The sequence below is a fragment of the Sorex araneus genome, chromosome X (assembly GCF_027595985.1).
Source record: "Sorex araneus isolate mSorAra2 chromosome X, mSorAra2.pri, whole genome shotgun sequence".
Taxonomy (NCBI): Eukaryota; Metazoa; Chordata; class Mammalia; order Eulipotyphla; family Soricidae; genus Sorex; species Sorex araneus.
Window position 1 is genome coordinate 51,278,821 of NC_073313.1, and position 23,798 is coordinate 51,302,618.

At 49.0% G+C, this 23,798-nt stretch overlaps 3 protein-coding genes across 10 annotated transcripts in view; 2 read left to right on the plus strand and 1 right to left on the minus strand.

Annotated features, from left to right (window-relative positions):
• Positions 1-6,183, plus strand: part of HDAC6 (histone deacetylase 6) — a 28,691-nt gene extending 22,508 nt beyond the window's left edge. For 4 of the 7 annotated variants that reach the window (XM_055122805.1, XM_055122806.1, XM_004612924.2 and 1 more), the window contains exons 23-29: positions 319-468; positions 4,096-4,270; positions 4,396-4,814; positions 4,895-5,014; positions 5,151-5,297; positions 5,401-5,529; positions 5,776-6,182. In XM_055122805.1, the coding sequence (XP_054978780.1) occupies positions 319-468; positions 4,096-4,270; positions 4,396-4,814; positions 4,895-5,014; positions 5,151-5,297; positions 5,401-5,529; positions 5,776-5,844 (1,209 nt within the window). In that variant the 3' untranslated portion in view covers positions 5,845-6,182. Of the gene's footprint in view, positions 1-318; positions 469-4,095; positions 4,271-4,395; positions 4,815-4,894; positions 5,015-5,150; positions 5,298-5,400; positions 5,530-5,775 lie in introns of all 7 variants that reach the window. The other 3 variants (XM_055122809.1, XM_055122810.1, XM_055122808.1) reach the window with 3 other exon arrangements.
• On the plus strand, positions 6,174-11,510 carry ERAS (ES cell expressed Ras). The gene is made up of 3 exons (XM_004612923.2): positions 6,174-6,204; positions 8,854-8,909; positions 10,659-11,510. The coding sequence occupies exon 3, from the start codon at positions 10,703-10,705 to the stop codon at positions 11,414-11,416; it is 714 nt and encodes a 237-aa protein (XP_004612980.1). The 5' UTR covers positions 6,174-6,204; positions 8,854-8,909; positions 10,659-10,702; the 3' UTR covers positions 11,417-11,510.
• An 893-nt stretch (positions 11,511-12,403) lies between these two features.
• On the minus strand, positions 12,404-17,821 carry PCSK1N (proprotein convertase subtilisin/kexin type 1 inhibitor). Of its 2 annotated transcripts, none has more exons than XM_055122875.1 (3): positions 17,579-17,821; positions 13,129-13,604; positions 12,404-12,774 (listed from the first exon to the last, which is right to left on the minus strand). In XM_055122875.1, exons 1-3 carry the CDS (start codon positions 17,684-17,686, stop codon positions 12,579-12,581), a joined length of 780 nt encoding a protein of 259 aa, XP_054978850.1. In that variant the 5' UTR covers positions 17,687-17,821; the 3' UTR covers positions 12,404-12,578. The 2 variants fall into 2 exon arrangements, with proteins under 2 accessions (XP_054978850.1, XP_004612926.1); XM_004612869.2 differs by having other exon boundaries at positions 17,573-17,820.
• Between the last annotated feature and the right edge of the window lie 5,977 nt (positions 17,822-23,798).

Genomic DNA, 23,798 nt, shown 5'->3' on the forward strand with positions numbered 1-23,798 from the left:
TTGTGTCTTTCTGGTATGTGTTTATGCATGTGTACGTGTACTTTCGTGTCTGATTTCTATCTCTAAAGTTTGTTTGTCATAGGCTCTCTGTCCATCTGTCTCCTTTCCTTTCTCTAAGTCATCCTGTCTTATGATTCTATCATACCTTTCCTGTTTTCAGGATTCTGGGTGTGTCTGCAGGTTCCAGGTCCAACTAACCCCCATCTGCTTGGTTTTACGCCTCCTCCATGTCCTTGTCTCTATGTCTCAGAGTTGTCATCATCTTCTCCCCAACTGTGGGCAGACTCACACCCACCACCTCTCCTCTCTTTGTCTCAGTTTAACCCAGAGCTCATCCTTGTATCTGCTGGTTTTGACGCTGCCCGGGGTGACCCCCTTGGAGGCTGCCTTGTGACACCTGAGGGCTATGCCCATCTCACCCACCTGCTGATGGGCCTTGCTGGTGGTCGAATTATCATCGTGCTAGAGGTAATGCACCCTTATCCCTCTTCTCACAGGGGGAGGTCTTGAGGAGACTTGGGAGTCCTGCCCTTTCTGCCAGCTGGCAGTGACATTTAGACAATTTCCTTTGAAGGTCCCTACTCTGGGCATTAATCCTAATCAGGGCATTAACAACTCCAAGTGCTTTCTGTTCCCACAACACTACTTGGCACCTTAGGCTTGTTATTTATTTCTCTCTCTTCACAGATTTTTATTTTAGGTACAATCTGTTCATGATAGGATTTCATGAATAGCACAGTCCCTCACCACACCCTCCCCACACCCTCCTCCAGAGGGTCCACTTCCCTCCACTACAGTCTCAGCATCTCCCCTCATCCTAATTCCCACACCCCTCTCCTGGGGCACTTTCCTACTGAAGACCAATTCTCAGTTTCTATTGCCTTTGTGTATTTGTTAATCCCCACCTTGTTTCTTTGGACTGGAGTGATAGCACAGCAGGTAGGGCGTTTGCCTTGCACATGGCTGACCCCGGTTCGATTCCTCTGTCCCTCAGCAAGCTACTGAGAGTATCCTGCCCACAAGACAGAGCCTGGCAAGCTACATGTGGCATATTCGATATGCCAAAAACAATGACAACAAGTCTCACAATAGAGACGTTACTGGTGCCCGCTCGAGCAAATCCATGAACAGCGGGACGACAGTGTGACAGTGCTACAGTGCTACCATGTTTAATTTTGAGGGGGTATTTTGGAGGGGGGGTGTTTTTGGATCATGCTTGACTTATTCAGGACTTAATCCTGGTGCTGTGCTCTCAGGGTTCATTCCTGGTGGGACTAAGAGGACCATATGGGGTGCCGGGAGTCCAACTCAGGTTGGCCACATGCAAAGCAAGTTCCATACCCTCTGCATTATATCTTTAGTCACCCCTACTCTGTTTCTTTATATCCTGCCTATTAAAAGGTCATTCTGTGTCTGTCCATCTCCTTTTGACCGAATTCATTCAGCATGATACTCTCCAAAGCCATCTATGTAGCAGCAAATACATTCATTTCTTTATGAATAAATGAAAGTGGCTTTGGGATGTAGGTTCTGCTGGCCTCATGGTTTTTCGGCACCAGGGAAACTTAGGTCCAGACATGTGATGTTGACTAGACCAAGGGTCACATATTTAATAATGACCAAGCCAGAACCGGGATCCAGGTAGCCTGGCTCTGGAGTCAGTTCTTACCCCCCCATACTCCTCCCCCCAACTTGAACTGCCTGTAAGAAGTTTCTGAGTTAACATCAATCACTAAATTGTGATGACTTACTCAGTACTCCCATCCCCATGCCTTAGTTTCCTCATCTATCAGCAGGAGCTGACTTATTCTGGCAAGGTGCCTGGCCTTTTGTCCTTGCTGTTTCAACACTATAGCCTCAGATGACTGTGCAGTGTTCATGCACTAGCTGAGCCCTCAGCAAACTTGCTTTTCCTTTCAGATGAGGCTAAGGTGTCAGCGAGTGTAGGGGCCAGACCCGTAGTACAGTGGAAAGGATGCTTGCCTTGAATGAGAATGACCCGGGTTTGATCCCTGGAAACCCATATTGTCTCCTCTGGAGATCACAAGGAGTGATCCTTAATCTCAGAGCCAAGAATATGCCCTGAACACTGCCAGATGTGCTCCCCCCCACCAAAAAAAAGTCATGGAGATTAGTGGGCCGGTAAAATTCCCCAGGCCTCAGAGTAGGCTGGGGATGTGACTTAAATAGTTGAGTACTGCCTTGTATATGGGAGCCCTATAGTTCAGTACTTGGCACCGCATGTCCCACCCAGTTCTGCCAAGAATGGCCTTGGTGGTCCCTAAGCACTGCTGGGTGAGACTGTAATGGCCTTCAGAGCTAAGAACAACAAAATGGCCCCAGGGTGAAGAACATGGACTGTGACATCAAATAACTCAGGTTCCAATCCTGGCATTGTCTCTTACCAGCTGCTCTGATGGCTAACAAGTCATCTTACTGCTCTGAGATTCAGTTTACTTTCATAAAGAACAGAGATTATGGGCTGGAGAGAGAGAGAGGGAGGGAGAGAGATGGAGAAAGAGAGTGGGGACTGGGTGTAAGATGCCTCAAATGTGGCTGAACTCTGGTTAAATCCCTAGCACCACCTGATCCTCTGAGCACTGTCAGGAATGAGACTCAGCACAGAGCTGGGAGTAACCCCTGAGCACTGTGGGATACAGCCCCTAATCCCAAATGATACTAAGATGAAAAAAGCAGAGACTGGTGTCTATTGAGTGAAAGGAAAGGGGGATTCCTGTGCCAAGTCAGGACAGAGGTTTGTGTAGACATAAAGTCCAATTTTGTGCCTTTATCAGGTCGTAGCAAGGTTATCTGGGTAGGTACAGCCAGTGGAGCCACATATCATGAAGACAGGGTTCTGTATAGACTGAGCATACATGGTGGAGAGCTCATGGCCTGACATGCTTAGGACAGTCTACCACACTGCCAGCACTAAATGACAGCTTATATCAGGGTCAGCAATGGTATTGTCACTGCAGGGACTATTCTCATGTGTTTTACATGATATTTCGCTCCCCAACACCCACTTCTAGTGAATGCCGCTCATCTTACAGATGTGGTTTCTCCTCTTTTATTGTAAGTAACTGCATCCTGCCTACCCTGCTCCAGCCTCTCTCCCTTCTCTCTCTCCTCCTACTTGTCTCTCCCACCTTCCCTCTAGGCTACACCCAGCCAGGTAGCAAAATCAACATAAGAAAGCCCTTCCTGAGGGCAGGGCATTCCAAAGCCCTTCCTGACTCTTAAGGTGTTTTTTCTTTTCCTTAGTCCAAACACTTATTAACATCTTAATACTAGTCATTTTTGTATGGACAAAGCAAGAGATACATTGAGGTTTGCAAGGCAGCTCTCCTGACAACATCTTGCCACAGGCTCAGACCATAGCACTCAGGCCAGATTAATCATTCCTCCCTAGCAGGGTCCAAATCTAGTTATCACTGTTTGGATCATGACAACATTTGTCCATGATCAAGCTCTTAACTTATAGTTAAGCATTAGGCACCTTGGCCAGGCCCATCTCGATGCCAGGGTAGCACACAACTCACCGCTTGCCCTGGGTCCGTCTCGTCCCTGGTTGGGACCTTGCTTTTGGGGGTGCTAGGAAGTAAGGGCAGCTGAGGCTTAGGTCGAGAGAACAAATGCCCAGGAGGAAAATATCATGTAGAGTCAAATGACTCCCAGGTTACAAAAGCATAGCATTTGCTAAGTCTTCCTGTGTCCATACAAAAAGGACATGGCTCTGAGTAAAGTATGCAAAGGACTCAAGGAGAAGAGAAAAACATTATTTACAAGTCAACAGGACACTAAGAAAGAAGATACAAATAAACAAAGAGGAATGGGAGCACTGTAATGGGAGTAACCCAATAAACCTAAACTACCTAAGGCTATGTTATCCTACAGTGGGTGGGCCATACCTGGCAGTATTCAGAGTTTACTCCTGGTTGTACACTCAGGGATCACTCCTGACAATGCTCATGGGATCATATTAGGTGGCAGGGATTGAAACTAGGTCAGCCACATGCAAGACAAGCTGCAACACAGGTATGGATCTCTTTTGTCTCACATCCCTTATACCTTTCTCTCTTTTCCTTAACCAAGGGCGGCTATAACCTGACATCCATCTCAGAATCTATGGCAGCCTGTACCCGCACCCTCCTGGGCGACCCACCACCACTGCTGGCTTTAGATCGCCCTCTAAAAGCAAATGCCCTAGCCTCCATCTCTGAGACGATCCAGGTTCATCGTAGATACTGGCGTAGTTTGCGCGTTACAAGTGAGTGGACCTGGGAAATTGGGTGATGGGGATGGTTCGCAGTGGGGACTTGGGAGGGCAGGGATTTAGAAGTAAGAGAGTGAAGAGTACCCACACACCAGAATCTCTCTCTTTTGTGATTCCAGGAAGGGGTGATATCAAAAGATTTTGTCCTAAGAGATACCATCAGGAAGCACCCCACTCTTATCATTCTGGGTTCCTAGAAGAAGAAATAGACATTCCTGGAGCAAGTGCTCTAGATGCCAGTACGGGTGAATGTACTTTGGCATCATCTGCAGAAGAGGCCACTTCGAGTATGAATAAATCAAACATCAATACATCCTTAATGGTGGGATCTCAGAACAAGTCCTCAGAGGTAGCTGAACAGGATACTTCCTGGGATGACACCACTTCGGACAGAGCTGTGGCACAAGCCACACTGGACAAGAGCCCTTCCGCTTCATGTACTGTCAGTACATTACCACCTTCTTTTGAGCAAGAAGTTACATCACCCGATATGCCAGCTGGACGCCTCAAGGCCTTGGGACCAGCCAGTGCAGCTCAGGTAATGTCCCAGCCTTCTCAGACCTGAGGAGGAACATGATTCGGGTCATTCATCTACTTCTCTTTCTCCTCTGTGTCCAGGCCATACCTGACATGAAGGCCATAGAAGAAGAGAGTCCAGTGGAAGGGGCTGTTGGTGGCCAGGAAGAGAATAACTCTCTGGTATTTCAGTTGCTTGAAAACCAAGTGGACCTTGAGCAGGTTAGCTTGGGGTATCTGCTGCAGCCACATCTCCAGTATCTCCCTTTCCCATTTGGTGCCTCAAGGAAGGAGCATGTGAATTAAGGCCATGGGAGGGAGAAGGGAGTCCCTCACTTCTCATTACTATCCTCTCCAGGTCTCATTTTATGCCATAACACCAATGACCTGGTGTCCCCATTTGGAGTTGGTCTGCCCTGTACCAAAAGAAGGATTGGATGTTACTATGGCGTGCCAGGATTGTGGCACAGACCAGGAGAACTGGGTTTGTTTATCTTGCTACCAGGTATGCTGTGGAGGAAGGGGATGTGGGAGTGGGTGTCCCCTGACCCTGGGCCAAAGCACAGGTGGTTGCTGATCCCCACACAATGATCCCTCCCCAATCTTAGGTCTACTGTGGCCGCTATGTTAATGGCCATATGGTGCAACACCACGAAATCTCAGGACACCCACTGGTCCTTAGCTATGCTGATCTATCAGTCTGGTGCTACAACTGTCAATTTTATGTACATCATCAGGTAAACCCAGGGCCTACTTCCTAATGTATACAGGGTCCCTGCAGCTCCCCTCTGTGTTCTGCAGTCAATGATAGGTGAATGGAGACGTTTCTAGAGGACTGCCTCCTGGGATTATTTGATACGGTGTCTGGGGGCCGGGGGGTAGCCCAGAAGATAGGGTAGCTGAAGATGCCCATGGGGGCCATTTCGAGACCAAGGTAAAGGTGTCTGCATTCTTTGACCTCCTCTCTCTTGCCTCTTTTTCAGGATCTTATGGAGGTGAAGAACATCGCTCACCAGAATAAGTTTGGGGTGAACATGCCCCATTCACATTAAGTCCTGAAATTTGTTCATCTTCTGAGGCTCATGAAAAACCAGCCTTAGATAGATCACATAACATGCCCAATGAGGCTGTTAATAACTTTATTTTGTTCTGAACTCTCCAAGAGTTATGATCCCCACCCTATTGCCCAATATTGATTTTTGTTGAAACCCTTCAGAAGACTGCGGCCATCATCTCAAGATCTTGCCTCACCTCACTGCCTACTCAGAGATAACTATCTTCTCTGGTTCTGAAGGAAACACGAGTCATCTTAGTGACCCTAAGAGAGGCTGATAACATGATAATGTAAACTTTGAAAGGTGGGGTCACCAACCACCTGGTGTGGAGTTGCTGTGTCCATAATAAAGTTGAAGGTATTGTTAAAAATAACTGGAGAAATTATTTGGGGGGCACACCTGGCAGTGCCCAAGCAGAGCTCAGCCTGGCTCAGACAATGGTGCTTACAGCAGATGTGCTCAGGGGATACCAGAATCATCCCCAGCAGTGCTTGGGGGTCCTGTTATGCAGGGATCTCACTCAGGGCCTTGCACATGGCAGACATGTGCCCTACCACATGAGTGCTCTACACAACTTTTAAAAATATATATTTTTAAATATTTGGCTTTGGGACTGCTCCCAGCTGTGCTCAGGGCTTACTCTTGGCTCTTCACTCAAGAATCACTCCTGGCAGCCTCAGGGGACCATATGGGGTGCTGGAAGTTGATTTCAGGTCAGCCACATGCAAGACTAGCACCCTACCCACTATACATGTCTCTCCAAGAAAACCTTTTTAATCTCGAGTGAGAGGAGAACCCCAGACCCTTGGCCAGGGGATAATGAGGACATGGATTTTGTTTGGGGAGCACACTAAATGGGGTGCTCAGGGATCACTCCTGATAGGTCTTGATCCTATCAGGATCACTCCTGATAGGTCACTCTTACTTATACTGGAGATTGAACCCAGGTTGAATCGGTAGCCTGCTGTCTCTCTGGCCCCAGGACATCGATTTTTATGAGGTCAAACCCCTGTCTATCTGGTGTCTTGATTAACTGGAAGTAGAGTGAGCAACTCAATTGATCCCTGAGGAGCGGAAATGGTGGGAGTTCTGACAAAATGAGTGCCTGCCTTAGCAGTAACATCATAGCCAGTGCCAGCTATCCTCAGGTCTGAGAAAGTGAGAGAATTCCAAGGAAGAGTCCAGGCCTGAGGGTAGCTAGTTTGTGTGGGGGCTGTGGGTGGGAGGTTGAATGGCTGGATTTAATGGTATGGGTAACTGCCTAGGAGAAGGGGCGCTTTCTACTAAGCAGAGGTAGGGAATTGAGGGCTGATGTAGAGGCCATAATTCTCCCACCTAAGGAAGATTGCTTGGGCAACTCCAAGGTGTCTGGGTTGAGATTACCCAGATGTCAAGGCCCTCTTCTGAGAATACAGTGGACATAATGATCTGCTCCCACGCCCAGCTACACCCAAGCAGGAAATAATGGGAAGGAGCAGGGGGCTCTGTAAACTCCATCATCACCTCTTTCAATAAGTATCTCTGTTTGCCAACCTATGAGTGCTGTAGGAGATGGTTTAAGTAGACACATACTCCAATCACATCTTTCATTACTGACAGAAGAACCCCTCTCTGGCACGCTCTCTCAGTTCAGGAATGGACAATCCTCTCTCAAACCTGCAGGAAGCCACACAGGCTCCTCCCCTGCCACCACCCCAGCCCCATTCCCCCATCCCCCATCAGGCCTCCAGAGGCTTTCCCCAAACATTTCCCAATAGTTCTGCATTTCAAACTCTTGACTTCCTACCACTGCAAACCGGGAGTGAGGTGAATCCCTACCCAGACACATAAAGGTGGCTGGGAGCTTCCGGAGAGTTTGTGGAGCTGAGGCCCACGGGGCATTTTTGTAGGCTGGGGCAAGATTCCCCCCCCACTTCCCCACCCCCACCCCCTGCACTCATTAGGGTCCCGGGGGAGGGGCCTTTGCGCATGCGTACTCACTGGCTCCCCCCCCTCCCTGCCTTGGGGTCGGGGAGGGAGCATCCCCTCAGGTCACTCTGTCAGAGTTGCAGAGGAGGATCGAGTCCAAGCATTTCAGCTTTTCCCAGGACCGAGGTAAGTCCAGCTGCCCATCCCGGATGATCAGGAAGCCTTTCCACAGAGTTGAGGGTGGGGGCTACAACCGAGGTCACTTATGAAGAGACCCCTTCCCCTATTATCTCCCATTCTCAGGGGTTAGGAAGCGCCTCTCAGCCCTCCTGGCTTTGTAGACACAGCGCTGGGTACAGGTGCTGCTCTCCCCGAGGGAAGAGAGGCTAGGGAAAGAAGGTTTGGAAGTGGGGTGTCCCTGTCCCCTGCCTCCAAACCCTCTGGAAGAACTGAGCAGGATTGTGCCGACAGCACAACTGGTGGTGGCAGTTTTCCGATGAAAATGGGGGTTCATCCCTCTCTGCCCCGAACTTTTAACTTATCCTAACTGAATTGCAGGTAGTAAGACCTGGTAAGCTTGTTGTACCTAGCCCTGAGAAGGGGGCACGATTGGGGAGGGGATCCACCTGAACCCCCTATTGTTCACCCCCAGCTCTCTGCCCCTCTTCAGTTCATTCCCCTGGGACTGAAAGTGAGTAAATCCCAACCCTGCAGTCCCAGCGGCTGCGGCTGCGGCTAAGGCTATGGCTCCAGCTCCAGCACCGAACGGTCTGGAGATGTTACCAGGTCTCAGAGCGAAGGCTCACACTGGCAATATGCATCACAGGACCAGGTTCTGTCTTCCGTGGGCTGGGGAGGGTGGTGGGCTTTGTTCATTGCTGCTGGGCCCTGTGGCCTCGGGCCATCATTACTCTTGCACTTGCTGCCCCATGTTACTAAACGTGCTTTGGTGCTTCTAAAGCCATACCTCCCTGGGACATAGGGTACGCACTGAGTGTGGGCAAGTCATTAGCGGACACATGCTAAGCTTTCAGTAAATAGCTTCTCCTGTGATCCTTGTCGCACCTGACCCTCTCCCTCCTGTTAATTTCGCAGTAGAAGTCTGTCCATTCCATCTTCGGAGTATACCAGGATCCGACTTCTCTCTTCTCCAGGTGAGCTGCCAGCAATGGTGGGCTTCCCTGTTTTGGCCTCACCTCTCCATCTTCCCTGTGGTTTATGCTCCCAGCTAGATCTTCTCCTACATTCTATCTGTCCGAAGTGTTTTCGGGATCCCCCTCTCCGCTTCCCGCTCCACCCCCCCCCATGCTCTGTCTGCTCTCTTGTTGTTCTTTGGAGGCTACGCACTTTCACAAACCACTTTGTAAGTTCCCTACACCTGGATCCCCACCTGGGGTCTTGCCAGGCGGGTCCTGAACCCCCTATGGAGGCCTCAAATCTTTGCTCTCCACACCCCCCCACCATTCTGCCTCCAAATAGCTTCTGCTCTGGGGTTTCCTGGGAGACCTGTAGCATCTATTATGAAACACTTCCTGAGACCACACACTAAACTTCAGACTGGGATGTATATTGACTGAGTTAATGGTGATTTGCTATTAATAGTTAGCACTAATTGAGCACCTGCTGTGTACCCATCCTCTTCTAACTGAATGATAATTTACTTGCTTGTTTATTGTCACTTCTCACTTCGAGAATCTAATCCTCACTGGGGCTGGGATTTTAGTCTTATTTGGTTCAGTCCCCCAGCCCCCTCCCCCCACCCAGCACAATGCCTTCCAGCCAGGGATTCTCAAGTTAATGAATGGAAATTAAATTACAATAAAAATGCCTGACCACCTTCTGCATGCTTTTCACCTATTGCTGAAATGCTTTTTTCTTCTAATTGACCTTTCTTGTTGTCTGTCTTCCGGATCAGAATAAGAATTTCAAGCTGGGGGGTGGGGTGGGGGTTTGGGATCTGTGCTGTTTTCCTCTCCCCCACACCACTCACACCCCGACATGTAAGTTCTGGCCAAACAGTAGGTTCTCAATACCTGTATGTGAATAAATCATAAAAACGAGTTCCTAATGATAATGTTGCTCCCCAGCTACATCATTTGCGTATTTTTTTTGCTTTTTGGGTCACACCCACCGATGTTCAGGGGTTACTCCTGGCTTTGCACTCAGGAATTACTCCTGGCGGTGCCTGGGGGGACCATATAGGGATCGAACCCGGGACGGCCGCGTGCACCGCAAACGCCCTCCCCGCTGTACTATCACTCCGGGGCCCCATCATTTGCGTATTTATCTGCTTTATTGTTTTTACCTTTTAGCATACTAATTCCCTGAGAAGCAGGGATGTGGCTGATGTCAGCCTATATGCCAGGTCCTGTGACTGGCAAGGGTTTACTGGTGACCAAATTAAAATGCACATCCCCCCATCTTCCCTCTGGAAAGGGGGAGACCCTAATGGGTGGCAGGGTGCTGGTGGAGGGTGTTTGCAGGTTAATGTATTGATGTTTTGTTCTTAAATGATGATGATGGTTAAACAACTCTGAAGTGACTAAAAGCAATTGAATTTGCTTGCTTGAACTAGGTTAACTTCTAGCTCAATGAAGTGCTTTTAGTCTCTGCCTTGGTCTGGGGATGGAATTTCACTGGGGAGCACGTGCTTGCTATGATAGGAGGCTCTGCGTAGTTCAATCCCAAGAATCTCCAAAAGGGGGAAATTCGGTGTCTTCACTGTTTCTCAAGTAGAGGCTTGAGGAAAAGAGCACAAATAACATCAATAACAGATCTAGCCCATTAGAAGCCAATTCACACAGGCTCCGTTGATTAAATGACACCCAGCTGTCATCTTGCACGCAGTGGTCTCTTTTCCCCTACCTCCCTCCACCTGTTCTTTCTTTTCTTCACACTTGTAGAGCCTGCTTGTGGCCATCTCTTCCCTGAGCTGCCTGCTCGGATTATGCCTCTCTCCAAAATGGATAGCATGTTTGACCTGAGTGCCGGCTCGTGGAATCTTGCTGCCCAGGATGAGAGTCAGAGCCCGAGCCAGGATGATCCATCATCCTCCGAGAACACTAGCAAGCGGTTGCCTGAGTACAAGGCCGTGGTGGTGGGTGCGAGTGGTGTGGGCAAGAGTGCACTAACCATTCAACTGAACTACCAGTGTTTTGTGGAGGACCACGACCCCACCATCCAGGATTCCTATTGGAAAGAGATGACTCTGGGTGATGGGGGCTGCGTTCTGAATGTGCTGGACACGGCAGGGCAGGCTGCTCACAAGTCCCTGCTTAACCAGTGCCTGGATGTTGGGGATGGTGTACTGGGTGTTTTTGCCCTGGATGACCCCTCATCCCTAACCCAGCTGCAGCAGATGCGGGCCACCTGGGGTTCCCGCTACACCCAGCCCCTAGTCCTTGTGGGCAACAAATGTGATCTAGTGACCAACACAGGAGATGCTCACGCTGCTGCGGTGGCCCTTGCTAAGAGCTGGGGGGCCCCCTTTGTGGAGACCTCAGCCAAGACACGGCAGGGCGTGGAAGAGGCCTTTGCGCTGCTCATCCAAGAGATCCAAAGGTTCAAAGAGGCCATGGCGAAGGAGGCTGCCAAAGGGCGTCGGGGGGCTAGGTCAGACCACCAGAAGATTCAGTGCCACTGTGGCTGTTCTGTCTCCTGATGTTCCCCATCCAGTAGCTAGGCCCTCCTCCCCCAAGCCTAGCTTCAGGTACCTTCACCCCTAAGTGCTACTAGTCTGCTGGGGCTCAGTAGGATTCTCAGGGAGGTTTGCATTGATGGTGATGGCTATACTTTTGGGAAATGGGGTGAAGCATTTTGGTAATGGGGCACAGCTGCCTCAGCACAGTGTGGGTTGGGTTCTTTTTTTGTCACACGGAGATATTTGCCACAAGTTTTCAATAAATGGTGTCAGATTTCAAAGCCGTCTCTAGCCAAGTGCTGTGGGAGGGAGTAAGGTTGGGTAGAATGTTAACTTGAATTGTGAGAGTGCTTTCATTCAAGAAATGGTGTGAGGGGAGCCTGACTTGATGAGCCCAGCTTAGGGCTTGAAGGATGCAGAGACACTTCGAGCTCCTTGGAGAGTAAAGAAACACAGGTGAGGAAACAGTGACAGGTGGTGGGAAGACTTGAATGGGAATCACCTGAACCACAACGTGCTGTGTCGGGAAATCAGCTAGCACAGCACACTAGCCCCAAATATTTTCAGGGCTTGGGGTAGAGCTTGAGCTTAGAGAGGCCTCCCGTACTCTACAATGAAGTCGTTAAAGGTTCCAAAGCAAGCTAACAAGGAGCAAAGGGAGCCCGACCCTCCTACTTGGAAGACCCAGGTTCTGGTTCCTCTGGCTCCAGGGGTCTTGGGCCAGACTGATGTGGGTTATCCTGATCCCTGATCTGAACCTTCAGCCCTCCAGAGGCTCCTGCTTTGCACCTTTGGACCATCCCTTGGGCTTTAGGGGACTGGAACTCAGAGAGCCACAGTGGGTCCTGCGAGTATCCTCAGACTGGAGGCCAGACCACTGAGTGGGACCCAGGCTGTGGACAAAGGGTCCAGGACCGCCCCCCCCCCTCTCTCCAGCGCACAATGGAGCTCCTCCAAGGGCTGCTGTGACCACCCAGCCCACAAGAAAAGGCCGTGCAAGCCCAGAGCTGCTGCTTCACTGCTTCTTTATTGTGGGGCTGGAAGGCAGCGACTGCGGCAGGCGGGAGGGGGGTGCTGGTAACGTGCGCTCCGCTCCAAGTGATGGCGGGCAGTCTAGGGTGGGGAGAGATGGGGAAGGGGGCGCTGGGCCTGGGCCCGAGGGCACTGCGGATTCAGGCCATGCTCAGGGTGGCAAAAGGCGGCGGCCTGGTCCCTGCTGAGCAGGAGTCTCCAGGCGTTTGACACGCAGCAAGGCCCCCAGCATGCCCTCGGGGGGCGCGTCCGGGGCCATGTCCGGGTCAGCAGAGCGGCGGAGGCGGCGTGGAGCAGCCGCAGATTCCTGATCTGGGCTTCCCGAGAGGAGCCGCCCCAACAAATACCTGCAGGAGGGTGGAAAGAAGGAAAGCAGGGGTGAGGAAGCATCTGAGGACAACGCCCAGTTTTGGGGTTGGGAACCCCTCTCCAAAGTCATCCCCACCCCCTCTTGGCACCTAGCCACTTCTGACTCCCTCCCCACTTGGGGTCCCCAGCTCACTGCTTTTGGGAAACAGATCCACACCTGGCCTCTCCTCCCCCACCCTCCCCGCCGCCCCACTGGCTACAGGGACTCTTCTCACTACTCTGAAACCCGGGGTTGTTTCAGCTATTCCCCAACCCACATCCCTCACACCAATGACACATGAAGACTCCCTACGGCCCCAGCCCCCCTCCCCCCCCCCCCGCTTGCCCTCTACCTCAGTAACTCTGGGTCCACATCGGGCGCTTCGTCGCCCGCTTCATCAGCCTCGGGGGGCGCAGGGGGTCCGTCGTCATAGACTGGGGGCCGGGGTCGGAGCGGGGCGGCGGGGCCCGGAGCGGGCGCCAGCTGAGCGGCAAAAGCTGCCGGGTCCAGGCGGGCGCGGAGCAGGGCGCGGGCGAGCTGCGCGGCGGGCGCGTCCGGGTCGTCCTCCAAACCTAGAGCGGGATCGGTGGTGCGGGGCGCACCCCAGCTGCGCAGCATCTGCGCCAGCATGCGGGCCTGCTGGTCCTCGGCCTCCTGCGCTTCAGCCCGCGCCCGCTCCTGCCTCTCGGCCTCCAGCAGGTGCGCCAGCGCCCGCGCCAGCTCCTGCACAGCTCCCGCCGCCTCTCCGCGGAGCACAGCCCGCCGGAAGCGGCGGGGAGCGCCTGCTTCGGCCTGGGGCGGTGAGGCTGCGCCCAGGTTGCGGGACTCCTGGGGAAGGATATGGCGGGGACAAGATTTCATTAGGATCCCGTAGGTTAGGGGCTCCGTGGGCCCCAAGCATCCCCCATGCCAACAAAGGCACTGTGGACCCTCAAATATAAATACGTCCTAAGATCATCGACTAGCCTGAGATACAGTGGAACAGAAAGATACCCCCCACACCCCGCGCCCCCCCCCCCCCCGCACATGATTTTCTGGCGATCCTCAGAACTTGCTCCAGAACTGCTGGAGTTCACGTTTCTCTTTCTTTTTTGGTTTTTGGGGCCACACCTGGAGGTGCTCAAGGCTTCCTCCTGGCTCTGTACCAGGAGATCCCTCCTGGCATCCGCAGGGAGGCTGTGCTTTGGGGACCCTATTCGGAGCCTGAGACAGATCTAGGGTGGGCTGTATGCAAGACGAATGCCTTCTCTGCTAGGTCTCCAGCACCAAGACCACGTTGGTTTGTTTATAGGTGTGGTGATGCTCGACAGACATTACAGGTACAGATTGGTTCATGTTAGTGGGATGCACAATATGAATCCGTGGCTGCTTGATGCAGGTTCCATTAGTTTACTTCAAAAGTCGCAGCACTTCATTCTGGACCTTGCTTTTGGGAATCTCTACTTCAGAGCACTGAAAGCATTCTTGCTTTTCTACTCCTTGCCCTCCTCCTTCTCCCATAGCTCCTATTTGTAGGGATGTACTGTAGAGTTTAATTAACTGCTCTTCCATGGATAGACCTTTAGGATGTTTCCAGTCATTTGGTATTCATAGAAAGCTTGTTGGAATAAATAACCACGTTCATTTTAGGATTTAGCATGTGTGCTAATCATGCTATGTGTAACGGGAATTAACCATTACTCATGTTCAGTTCTCAGAGTTAGAAACCATTTAAATTAGTATAGAGTCACTTTGCCTTGCATCCACCTGACCCTGGTTCCAGCTCCAGTGCTGCCACATGGTTCTCCCCTGCCCCCATCCCAGCCCAGAGGCAGAAATAGCCCCCAGCACTGCCTGTTGTGGCCCAAATCACACTCCATTGCCTAAATTAATAAATCAAGTTTCAAAACATTTTCCCTTTGGGTTTAAAGAAATAAAGAATATAAAAAATATGAGCAAAAATAAAGATCCTGGGACTAACCATGACCATTCAAAACAGAACATTTAGTTATATGCCCTAAAGCACAGACTTAATGGTGGGGAGGAAGGATGGGAAGTCAATTGCATTTCAAACGGAGCCACACACTGACATTTAGTCCATGGGAAGAGACAGCATCCAGGACAGGTAATCCAAACGGGGCTCAATGGAAAGGAAAAACAAAGCTAACCACAATAAAATGATTTTTTTTAAATCTCAGGACACCAGAAATGAATGAAAAGAAGTTACCTGCAATATCAATAGTCAAGCATTAGTATCCAGTAAGCAAAGAACAAAACACATACACACATGAGAGTTAAAGCAAGATAAAAATGAACATTAAATGATTAAGTTGTTGCCCAAAGTATAAACTAAACCAGTACTCAAACATGAAAAAAACACATATCCTTGCTAGTAAGATTGATTTGTTTTGTTTTTCTTTGGGGGCCACACCCAACAATGCTCAGGGGTTACTCCTGGCTCTGCATTCAATAATTACTCCTGGCAGTGCTCAGGGGACCATATGTGATGCCAGGGATTAAGCCTGGCTCAGCCTTGTGCAAGGTTAGTGCCCTATCCATTGTACTATTGCTCTGGCCTGCCAGTAAAAGTCAAATAGCAATGAGATCACACTGTCGCACTGTCTCACTGTCATCCCATTGTTCACCGATTTGCTCAAGCGGGCACCAGTAATGTCTCCATTGTGAGATTTGCTGTTCAGCATAATACACCCAGTGTTGACATGGATTCAAGAAAATGGAAACTGTCATGTGTTGGTGGTAGAAAATCAGTTGGCAAAATCACTCTGAGGAACAATCTGGCAATGTGTAAAAGATATGGCTGTCCTGTGATTAACAGCTCCTTGGGGTGTTACCTCCCCCAAATAGCTTGAGAATACTACTGGGCACAAGCTCACTTACAAAATGAGAATTGCTATTTCTAGTCACATAAAGGTGGAGGGAGGGAGGGAGAGAGAGAGAGTCTGGCCACAGCTTAGTGACATATTGTGAAGTGCATTAAAGAACATGCTCTCCTCAGATCCTGCGGACATAGTCAGAGGATACAGTTTTATGAAGAAATAAAGGGGAATGAATGATAACCACACATAAACCACAGATGAATCTGTCAGTTACCAAAAAGGAGCTTGGAGAATTTACCAGTTTGAGACTCTCAGAAATCCCAGCGACTTCCTAGTGACCCCTAGTGACTATTGGGAGCCAAACGCCTGACATTTAGTGATATATCCATATGTGCTAAGTGAAGAACAAAAATAAGGACTCATGAACAGAAAATATAGAATAACAATAATAAGCAAAAGAGGACTGACATGGCAAGGGACATGCGTGGATTTAACTGGTGATTGATCATGTTCTATTTTCTATACTGAGTGGTGGATACACATGGGCGTCATTTATTTGGAGGCTATTCCCCATAGTAAGGGGTTACTTCTGATTCTATGCTCGGGAATACTGCTGACAATGATGGGGGACCCAGGTTTGAACCTGGGTCAGCCCCTTGCAAGGCAAGTGCCTTACAAGCTATTCTATCTTCGGAGCCCTCTTCTTATTACCTGTTTTAATTTGATTTGGGGGTCACACCCCATTGTGCTCAGGGCTGACTCCTGGTTTTTGCACTCAGGAATCACTCCTAGAGGGTCTTGGGGGAATCTAACCCCCGTGGCCCACGTGCAAGGCAAGTGCCCTACCCACTGTCCTATCACTCCAGCTACCTTATCCTTATTCTTTACATTATATGTGGATGTGAACTAGATGACGTCATCCATCAAAGTAGTTTCATCAGTTGATACCCCAGCCATCCTCCGTTCAGATGGCTCGAAAGTGCAGGGGTGCACTTGCTCCTTGGGCGCGGTGGCACCATCCGTTCTCAAAAGGACTGGCAGCTCTTGAGATGTCACCTACGCAGCAGTCAAGCATTGTCACCTCCCCAAGCGGGGACATTTCTCCCATTCACACGTACGCATGCGACCATTCCCGAAGTTCCCCATACCCATCTCCCTCCCCCATTCAACGCAGTCATTTTGAAAAACAATGCAGCACAGAGGCATCATGGCTCCTCTGCCCCACGACGCCACAACACCACAAGCCACATGGGAAAGCAGCAACACCCTGACGCAAAATCGCCGAATGCAGTTCAATCAGAACCCAATGGGCACCGGGGGCAGCGCTCACTCCTGCCCCAGTCACATCCATGACATAAGACACACATTGAGGTGCCAAAGGCACGCCCATAAGTAACACCATCCCTGTTGAGGATGCACACGCGCGCGCGTGCACATACATACACATAGCGTCATGGAGACAAGTCACACATAGCCTCGGGCGCGGGCGCGCGCACACACACACACACACACACACACGGCCCACGCGTATTCAGAGAGGTCCCATCGTCTGCAGCAACAGAAGCACTCAGATGAAAGGACACACACACAAGGACACTGCGGACTCACGCCTCGGTCCTCTCATCACGCCAGCACAGAGTGCGGTGCGCACGCCCTTCTTTACTGCGCACTGGTCCCAGTGCTCCCGGGTGGCCTCGAGTCTCAAGTCCAGCTGGCCCGCGCCCAGGGTACCCTGAGCCAGGCGATATTGGTTGCGCAAAGCCTCAGACCCCGTCACCAGCATGCTCCGAGTCCCAGCCCAGCCCAGGTGCACCGGCTGCTTCCCCGACCCCACCCCTACCTAGCTTGATGCCTTCACACTTCCAGGAAACTAAAGCACTGGAGGGCGCTGGACAGCAGCCCAGCTCCGAACCTGTGCTGAAGCATCCTCCCCACTCTGCCCCGCTCCACACCCCAGCCCGCCCGGGACAACCATAGCACCTTTACCGGCCGGACGCACAACGCAGCGGGTGGTCGAAGTAAACCCAACAGCAGCACAACCAAAAGGCCGACGCCCCCGGCCCGCGGCTCGCGAAGCAGCAGCAACCCCGCCATGCTGCCCCAGCGAGCCGGGCTCCGGACGGACGGGCGAACTGGCTGGCAAATGCGCAGCAACCCGGCTAACGGGCCAGGCTGTGGGGCTCTGCGGCTGCGCGCGCCTGAGAACCCGGCCTCCTCCAGCCCACCCAGCCCCCGCGCCTGTCACTAGACGCAAGCGCAGACTGGGCCTTCTGGCAGCCCCTGCATCGCGCACGTCACCATGGAGATGCCCAAGGGGCAAGATGCAGCTGGCGAGGACCGTTGCCATGGTAGTCTGAGGGCAGTTGCTGGGGCAACAGACTTTGCTGTCGCCTTGGCTGACGAGGGGGCAGGAAAAATGGACTCAGTGGAGTAGCATGGTGGGGGTGGTTCTAATGTCTCCTTCACTGGGGAGGAGATGTATTAGACTAAACTTGGTTGAATAAACAGTTACACAAGGCGTAACAGTCAGGAGTGCAAGCCAGATAATATGACCATAGCAGACTAGATGATCATTATTATAGCTGTTGTGTAAAGGCCTGACTCCTAACAATCCCTCAGAATGGCTTTGGCAGTTTAAGAAGAATGGCAATCAGAGGGCTGGGGACCTGGCTTAAAGGGCAGGATCCCTAAATCACTGCCCCCCCAAAGGCAGTGATTCCCCAATCACTGAGCCTGGAGTAGCCCCCAAGAACTGCTGGCTATGAGCCCCAAACTAACTACAAGAGTGGAATTCAGTTAGACCTCAATCAAAGCTCCTGCCATCCTCTGTGTGCCTTTGCCAGGAATTCTCATCTCCCTGGTGTTCTCCTCTGTCCATATGTACCCAGAGCTCTGTCTTCCGCCTCCATCTGTCCTTACCACCCCCCCCATCCTGCCTTTTTCCCTTCATTTCTATAACCTTCCTCCTCTGCTTGTCTTTATTTAGTGTCTGCACCCACTGGTTTTACCATAACTAGTTTGCCAAGACATTCCTCTAGGAAGGGTTTTAAGTCACATAAAATGATAATGTCAAAAGAAACAAAATATGGTATATCCATATTGTGTGTGTGTGAAGAGGGGGATGTTGAAGAGAATGTTAGTGGTTATTTATGGGTGGGGGGAGAGAGCTATTGGTCTGTCATCTTTTCCTTTACACAATTTTGATGCCTGAGAAAAAGATGTCCTAGTGAATGAGTACTACTATTACAACCAGATACAAAAAGTCTATTTTCATTTTTGAATGAAAACAAAGTGTGGCAACAGAGTATAATGTAAGAAGGAAAGAAAAGAAAGATCCATTTATGCTGTTGCAAGTCAACCGAATCCACTGATTCCACTGCCTTCATATTCTTTAGTATTATGAGTTAATTCAAAATGAAATCCAGATAGGAACCCAAGATTATATATGTGAGGATGGCGTTATGGACATTGCCTTAAAATGACTTCCAAGACTCTTGTTTTCTCATGGTCTTATCCCATTTCGTTCAGTAAAGTGTGTGTGTGTGTGTGTGTGTGTGTGTGAGAGAGAGAGAGAGAGAGAGAGAGAGAGTATATGACCAAAGGTAATCATATGTAGCTGCTTCAATATATGTAATTATGCTTCAAATGAGGTTGAGAAACTGTGGAGATAGGTTAGAGGGTAAGGTGTTTGCATGTGGTCAACTAATTTTTATCCTCAGCACCCCATAGGGTCCTCTGAACCCCTCCAGAAGTGATCCCTAAGCACAAAGCCAAGAATAAGCCTTCAGTATTGCTGGGTTGTGGCCTCTTCCCCCGTGCTTACAAACTAAATGAGATGAGGTTGAAATGATCATATCGTCAACCACTTGGCAGAGCCTTGCTTAGCAAGGAATAGAGAACATCCTTTAGGAGGAACTAAGGGTGGCTTTTAGCTGTCAGCCACGAAGAAATGAAAGTCTTCAAACTTGTAATTTCAAGAAATCGAATTCTTGGGCTGGGGTGATAGCACAGCAGTAGGGCATTTTCCTTGCATGCAGCCGACCCGGATTCGATTCCCAGCATCCCATATGGTCTCCCAAGCACTGCCAGGAATGATTCCTGAGTGCAAAACCAGGAGTAACCCCTGAGCATCACCGGGTGTGACCCAAAAAGAAAAAAAAAAGAAAGAAATCAAATTCTTGGAATCTGGACGAGTTTAGAAGTGGATCCTACCTCAGGCAATCCTGCAGTGCTCATGAGCACCTTTGGTTCAGTGTTGTGTAACTCTTAGCAAAGAACCCAATTAAGATGTACCTTGATGTCTGACCCACAGAATCAGTGAGAGAATGTTGTAAGCATGTTGATTTAAGCTGAGAAATTTGGGGTAAGATACACAGCCAATAGAAAGTTAGTTGGAATGTGACTTTTACTTGGCTTTGACACCAGCCCTGGCAATGCTTAGGAGTTATTCCTGGCTCTGAACTCAGGAATCACTCCTGGGGGGATCAGGCAACACTGTAGCTTCAATATCAATCCTGCCACTCTTTTGTTAAGAACAGCATTTTAAATTTCTTTCTTTGTCTTTTTTTCTCTTTGTCTTCGCTTGTTGTTGTTAGTCTTGGGGCCACATCCAGCAGTGCTCTAGGCTCCGCATACAGGAAATACTCCTGGCAGGTTCGGTAGACCATATGGAGTTCTGGGGATCGAACCCGGGTCTGTGGCATGCAAGACAAATGCCTATTTGCTGTACTATTCCTCTGAACCCCCTACATTAGTATTCTTTTAAGAGTTTTTAATTGATTGAGGTTCTATGATTTACAATACTGTTAGTGATGGTTTCCCATGCACAAGATTCCAACACCATCCCTGTCAACAGTGTATCCACCTCCTTCCCCCAAGAATCCCAAGACCCCTCCCTTTCAACTCCCCCCAACTGAATTGTGTATATAGTTCTCCCATTGTGTTGTGTTTAGCTCTATGTTGCCACCTTGCTGTTTCTCCTTAAGTCCCTCATATAAGTGGGATGATTATGCAACAAAATTCAGGGATGGATGGGAGGGAAGGAAAATAAGATGGAACTGACACAGGGTGGAGGGGGCGGTCATGGGCATTTCAGTGAAGTGGTGTGCAGTAACTTTGTCTAGCAATCCTATAATTTTTAACACAATTGTAACCTTGCTACTACAACAATTCACGAATCATGAAATCACAAAATCCCGTTAATCACCGATTTCTCGGGCGGGCTCAGTAACATCTCATTTTGTCCTTTCCCTGGGATCTTAGAAGTCTATCTCAACTCAGCCCTCCTAATGATGTTGTACTGGGGGCTCTTCAGGGTCAGGGGAATGAGATCCAGCTTGTTACTGGATTTTGCATATGAATACACCATGGGAAGTTTGCAAGGCTGTCCCATGTGTGCAGGAAATTCTCAGAAGATTGCCAGTTTCTCCCAGAGGGAGAAGTAGGCTAAAGATTACACACATATACATATATGTGTATAATACAGAAAAATTGCAGGATAATACAGAGTTGCTCTGAGGCCAGAGTGGTAATTCAGCAGGTAGGGCATTTGCTTTGCATGCGTCGTACCTAGATTTGGTCCTCAGCATCCCATGTGGTCCTCAGCGCCTCCAAGACTCACTACAACAATTAAAAAAAATTTTTAAGAAAGAGAGAGAGATCATTCTGTATCTCTCCCTTTCTGACCACAAGCAGCATTTCCCCCCAATAAGCTAAAAAGTAAGAAGAAAAAGTAGGAAGAACCCAAGATTCTATCATTCACAAATAGGCAAAATTAGGACTATTTCATATTTATAGATGGCTACTCATCCATAGAAAAAGGATGGAAACACACTACAATATGGAGACATCTGCAAGTAATGATGCCAGGAGAAAGGAGACCCATACCCAAAGTCCTGGATTGTGAAATTTCGTTGATGTGAACCTCCAGAAGAGGTCAAGCCACAAAGTTGCAAAGTTGATTCCAACTTGTCAGGGGTTTGGGAAGAGAAGGAGATGAAGTCGAGAGTGACTGGGAACACACCTTAAGTTTCTTTGTAAGGCAATGAAAATGTTCTGGCATTAGATAATAATGATGGGTGTACAACTGAGTGAATATAATGGGCATGAGAGCAATAGTACATTGAGTAGGGTGCTTGCATTGCACGCAGCCAACCAAGGTTCTATCCCTAGCATCCTATACAGTCCTGAGTAGTGCTAGAAGTAATTGAGTAACGCCAGAAGTAATTCCTGAGTGCAGAGCCAGGAGTAACCCCTGAGCACTTCTGGGTGTAATCCCAACCTGCCCAAATCCAACCAATTGGGTATAGTAAAAACATTTATTTTTGTAGATTCAGAAATCAAATCCAGGTCCTCACACCTAAGAGTCATGTCCTTTACCACTGAGCCATCTCTGCAGTCCTGAAATATTTTCGAATAATGAATTTGGAATTCCAGGAGAGATAGGGGATTAGGGCACATATTTTACATGTGTCTGCATCCATTTCTGTCACCAAATGGCAGAACAAGCATCCATGGTATATCCCTGTAGGCTCACTGAGCACAACTGGATATAGCTTGGGTGTCTCCTGCATTGCAGGGCCCAAGCAGCACCCCAGTATCCTGGTGACCTGCATGACCAGGTATTTTCCAGGAGTGAGCACTACTTGAAAGTCACATGCACAAATAAACTTAATAAAATCATGAACATGGAACTGTGGAAATGACTCAAAAGACCAATACAAATGCAAAGTGAAAGATGAAGCTTCTGTGTCCCCTTGCCAGCTGCTATAAGCATCCCATTTTTGACTGGCCCCATCCTACATTTCTATTTATTCATTTTTTGTTTGGGAGCCATAGCTGACAGTGCTGAGGGCTTACTCCTGGCTCTGTGCTCAAGGATCAATTCTGGTGTGCTGGGGGACCACAGAGTGCCATGAATTGAACCTGGATAGGCTATATGCAAGGCAAGCACTGTACCCACTGTACTATACCTCTGCCCCCATCCTAGATTTTTAAGACTTCTGTGAATTCCTGGGCTCATTCTGATACAAGGGAAGTTAACAATTTCCTAAGATCATAAACACTGTCCCAGACTTTAGGCTTACAAGACTAAGAGATAATACCTAAAATGAATGGCCATACAGATAATCCAAAAGACCTGAAGCTAGCCAGCTTGTATAATCCTTGTGTTTTCTGTAAACATTTTTGTCACATGATAAGTGACATAAAGACCAAGTTTTCCTATAAAAATCAACAAACTGAGTCACATTTAACTTAGTCTTACACTGTTTCTCCCCAACTGGGAAGTTTCTTTTCCTTTGTATTCTACATTCCAATAAACTTTTCTATTTCCAACTCTTAGTCTGAAGATATTGATTATTCAATATTTTTATCCTTGGTTCCGGCACTGCATGGTTACCTAAGCACCACAGGGAGTGGCCCCAAGCACTATGCACCATGTCTGGAGTAGCCCCTAAGCACTTTTAGATGTGCCTCCCAAACAAAACAAAAATAAGTCAATGAACAACTTGGTGAACCTTATGACAGCTAAATAAATATTGATCTACCAAAATGATTTTTAAATAGTTAAATTGATCTGAAAAGGGAAAGGAAAGAACGACAATCTACCAGATTCTGCGATATATTATAAGTTCAGAAAGGGAAATGGGAAATGGTGAAGTGTATAGGAAGGAAAAGGTCAGAGAAGGAAAGAAATTGAGGGGGGACAGAAGAAGATGAGAAAAGGAAATAATGGAGAATTAGGGGTCAGGAGCTTGGTTATATCAGTGAATTTTATATCTAAAGCATGATTCAACACTTCAAACATGAGATCTAAACTATAACCACAAAACTTTGAGCACCACTAAGTGAGGCCCCCAAAGTAAAAGAAAAAAATAGAAAAGTGCTCAATAACCCCATGAAATATTACAGCCATTACAATGCTAGCATTTGAAAAATTGAATGGTGCCACATATTGAAGGGCATCGAGGGAATGTGAAGGCGCTTTTGAGCACTGTTGGCAGAGTCTTTTCTAGAGTACACATTCTGGACATTATTTTACCTGATTCTTCTACACAGTTGTTAAGTCAGGTGTGGTAGGGGATTCTACAGTCCCCTACTGGAAAAAGTCTGGGAACATTCACCTCTGGAAAGGAAACGTGTATATGAGGAGAACTAAAGATCAATGAAGAGGGGCTGGAGTCATAGTACAGCAGGTAGGGTGTTT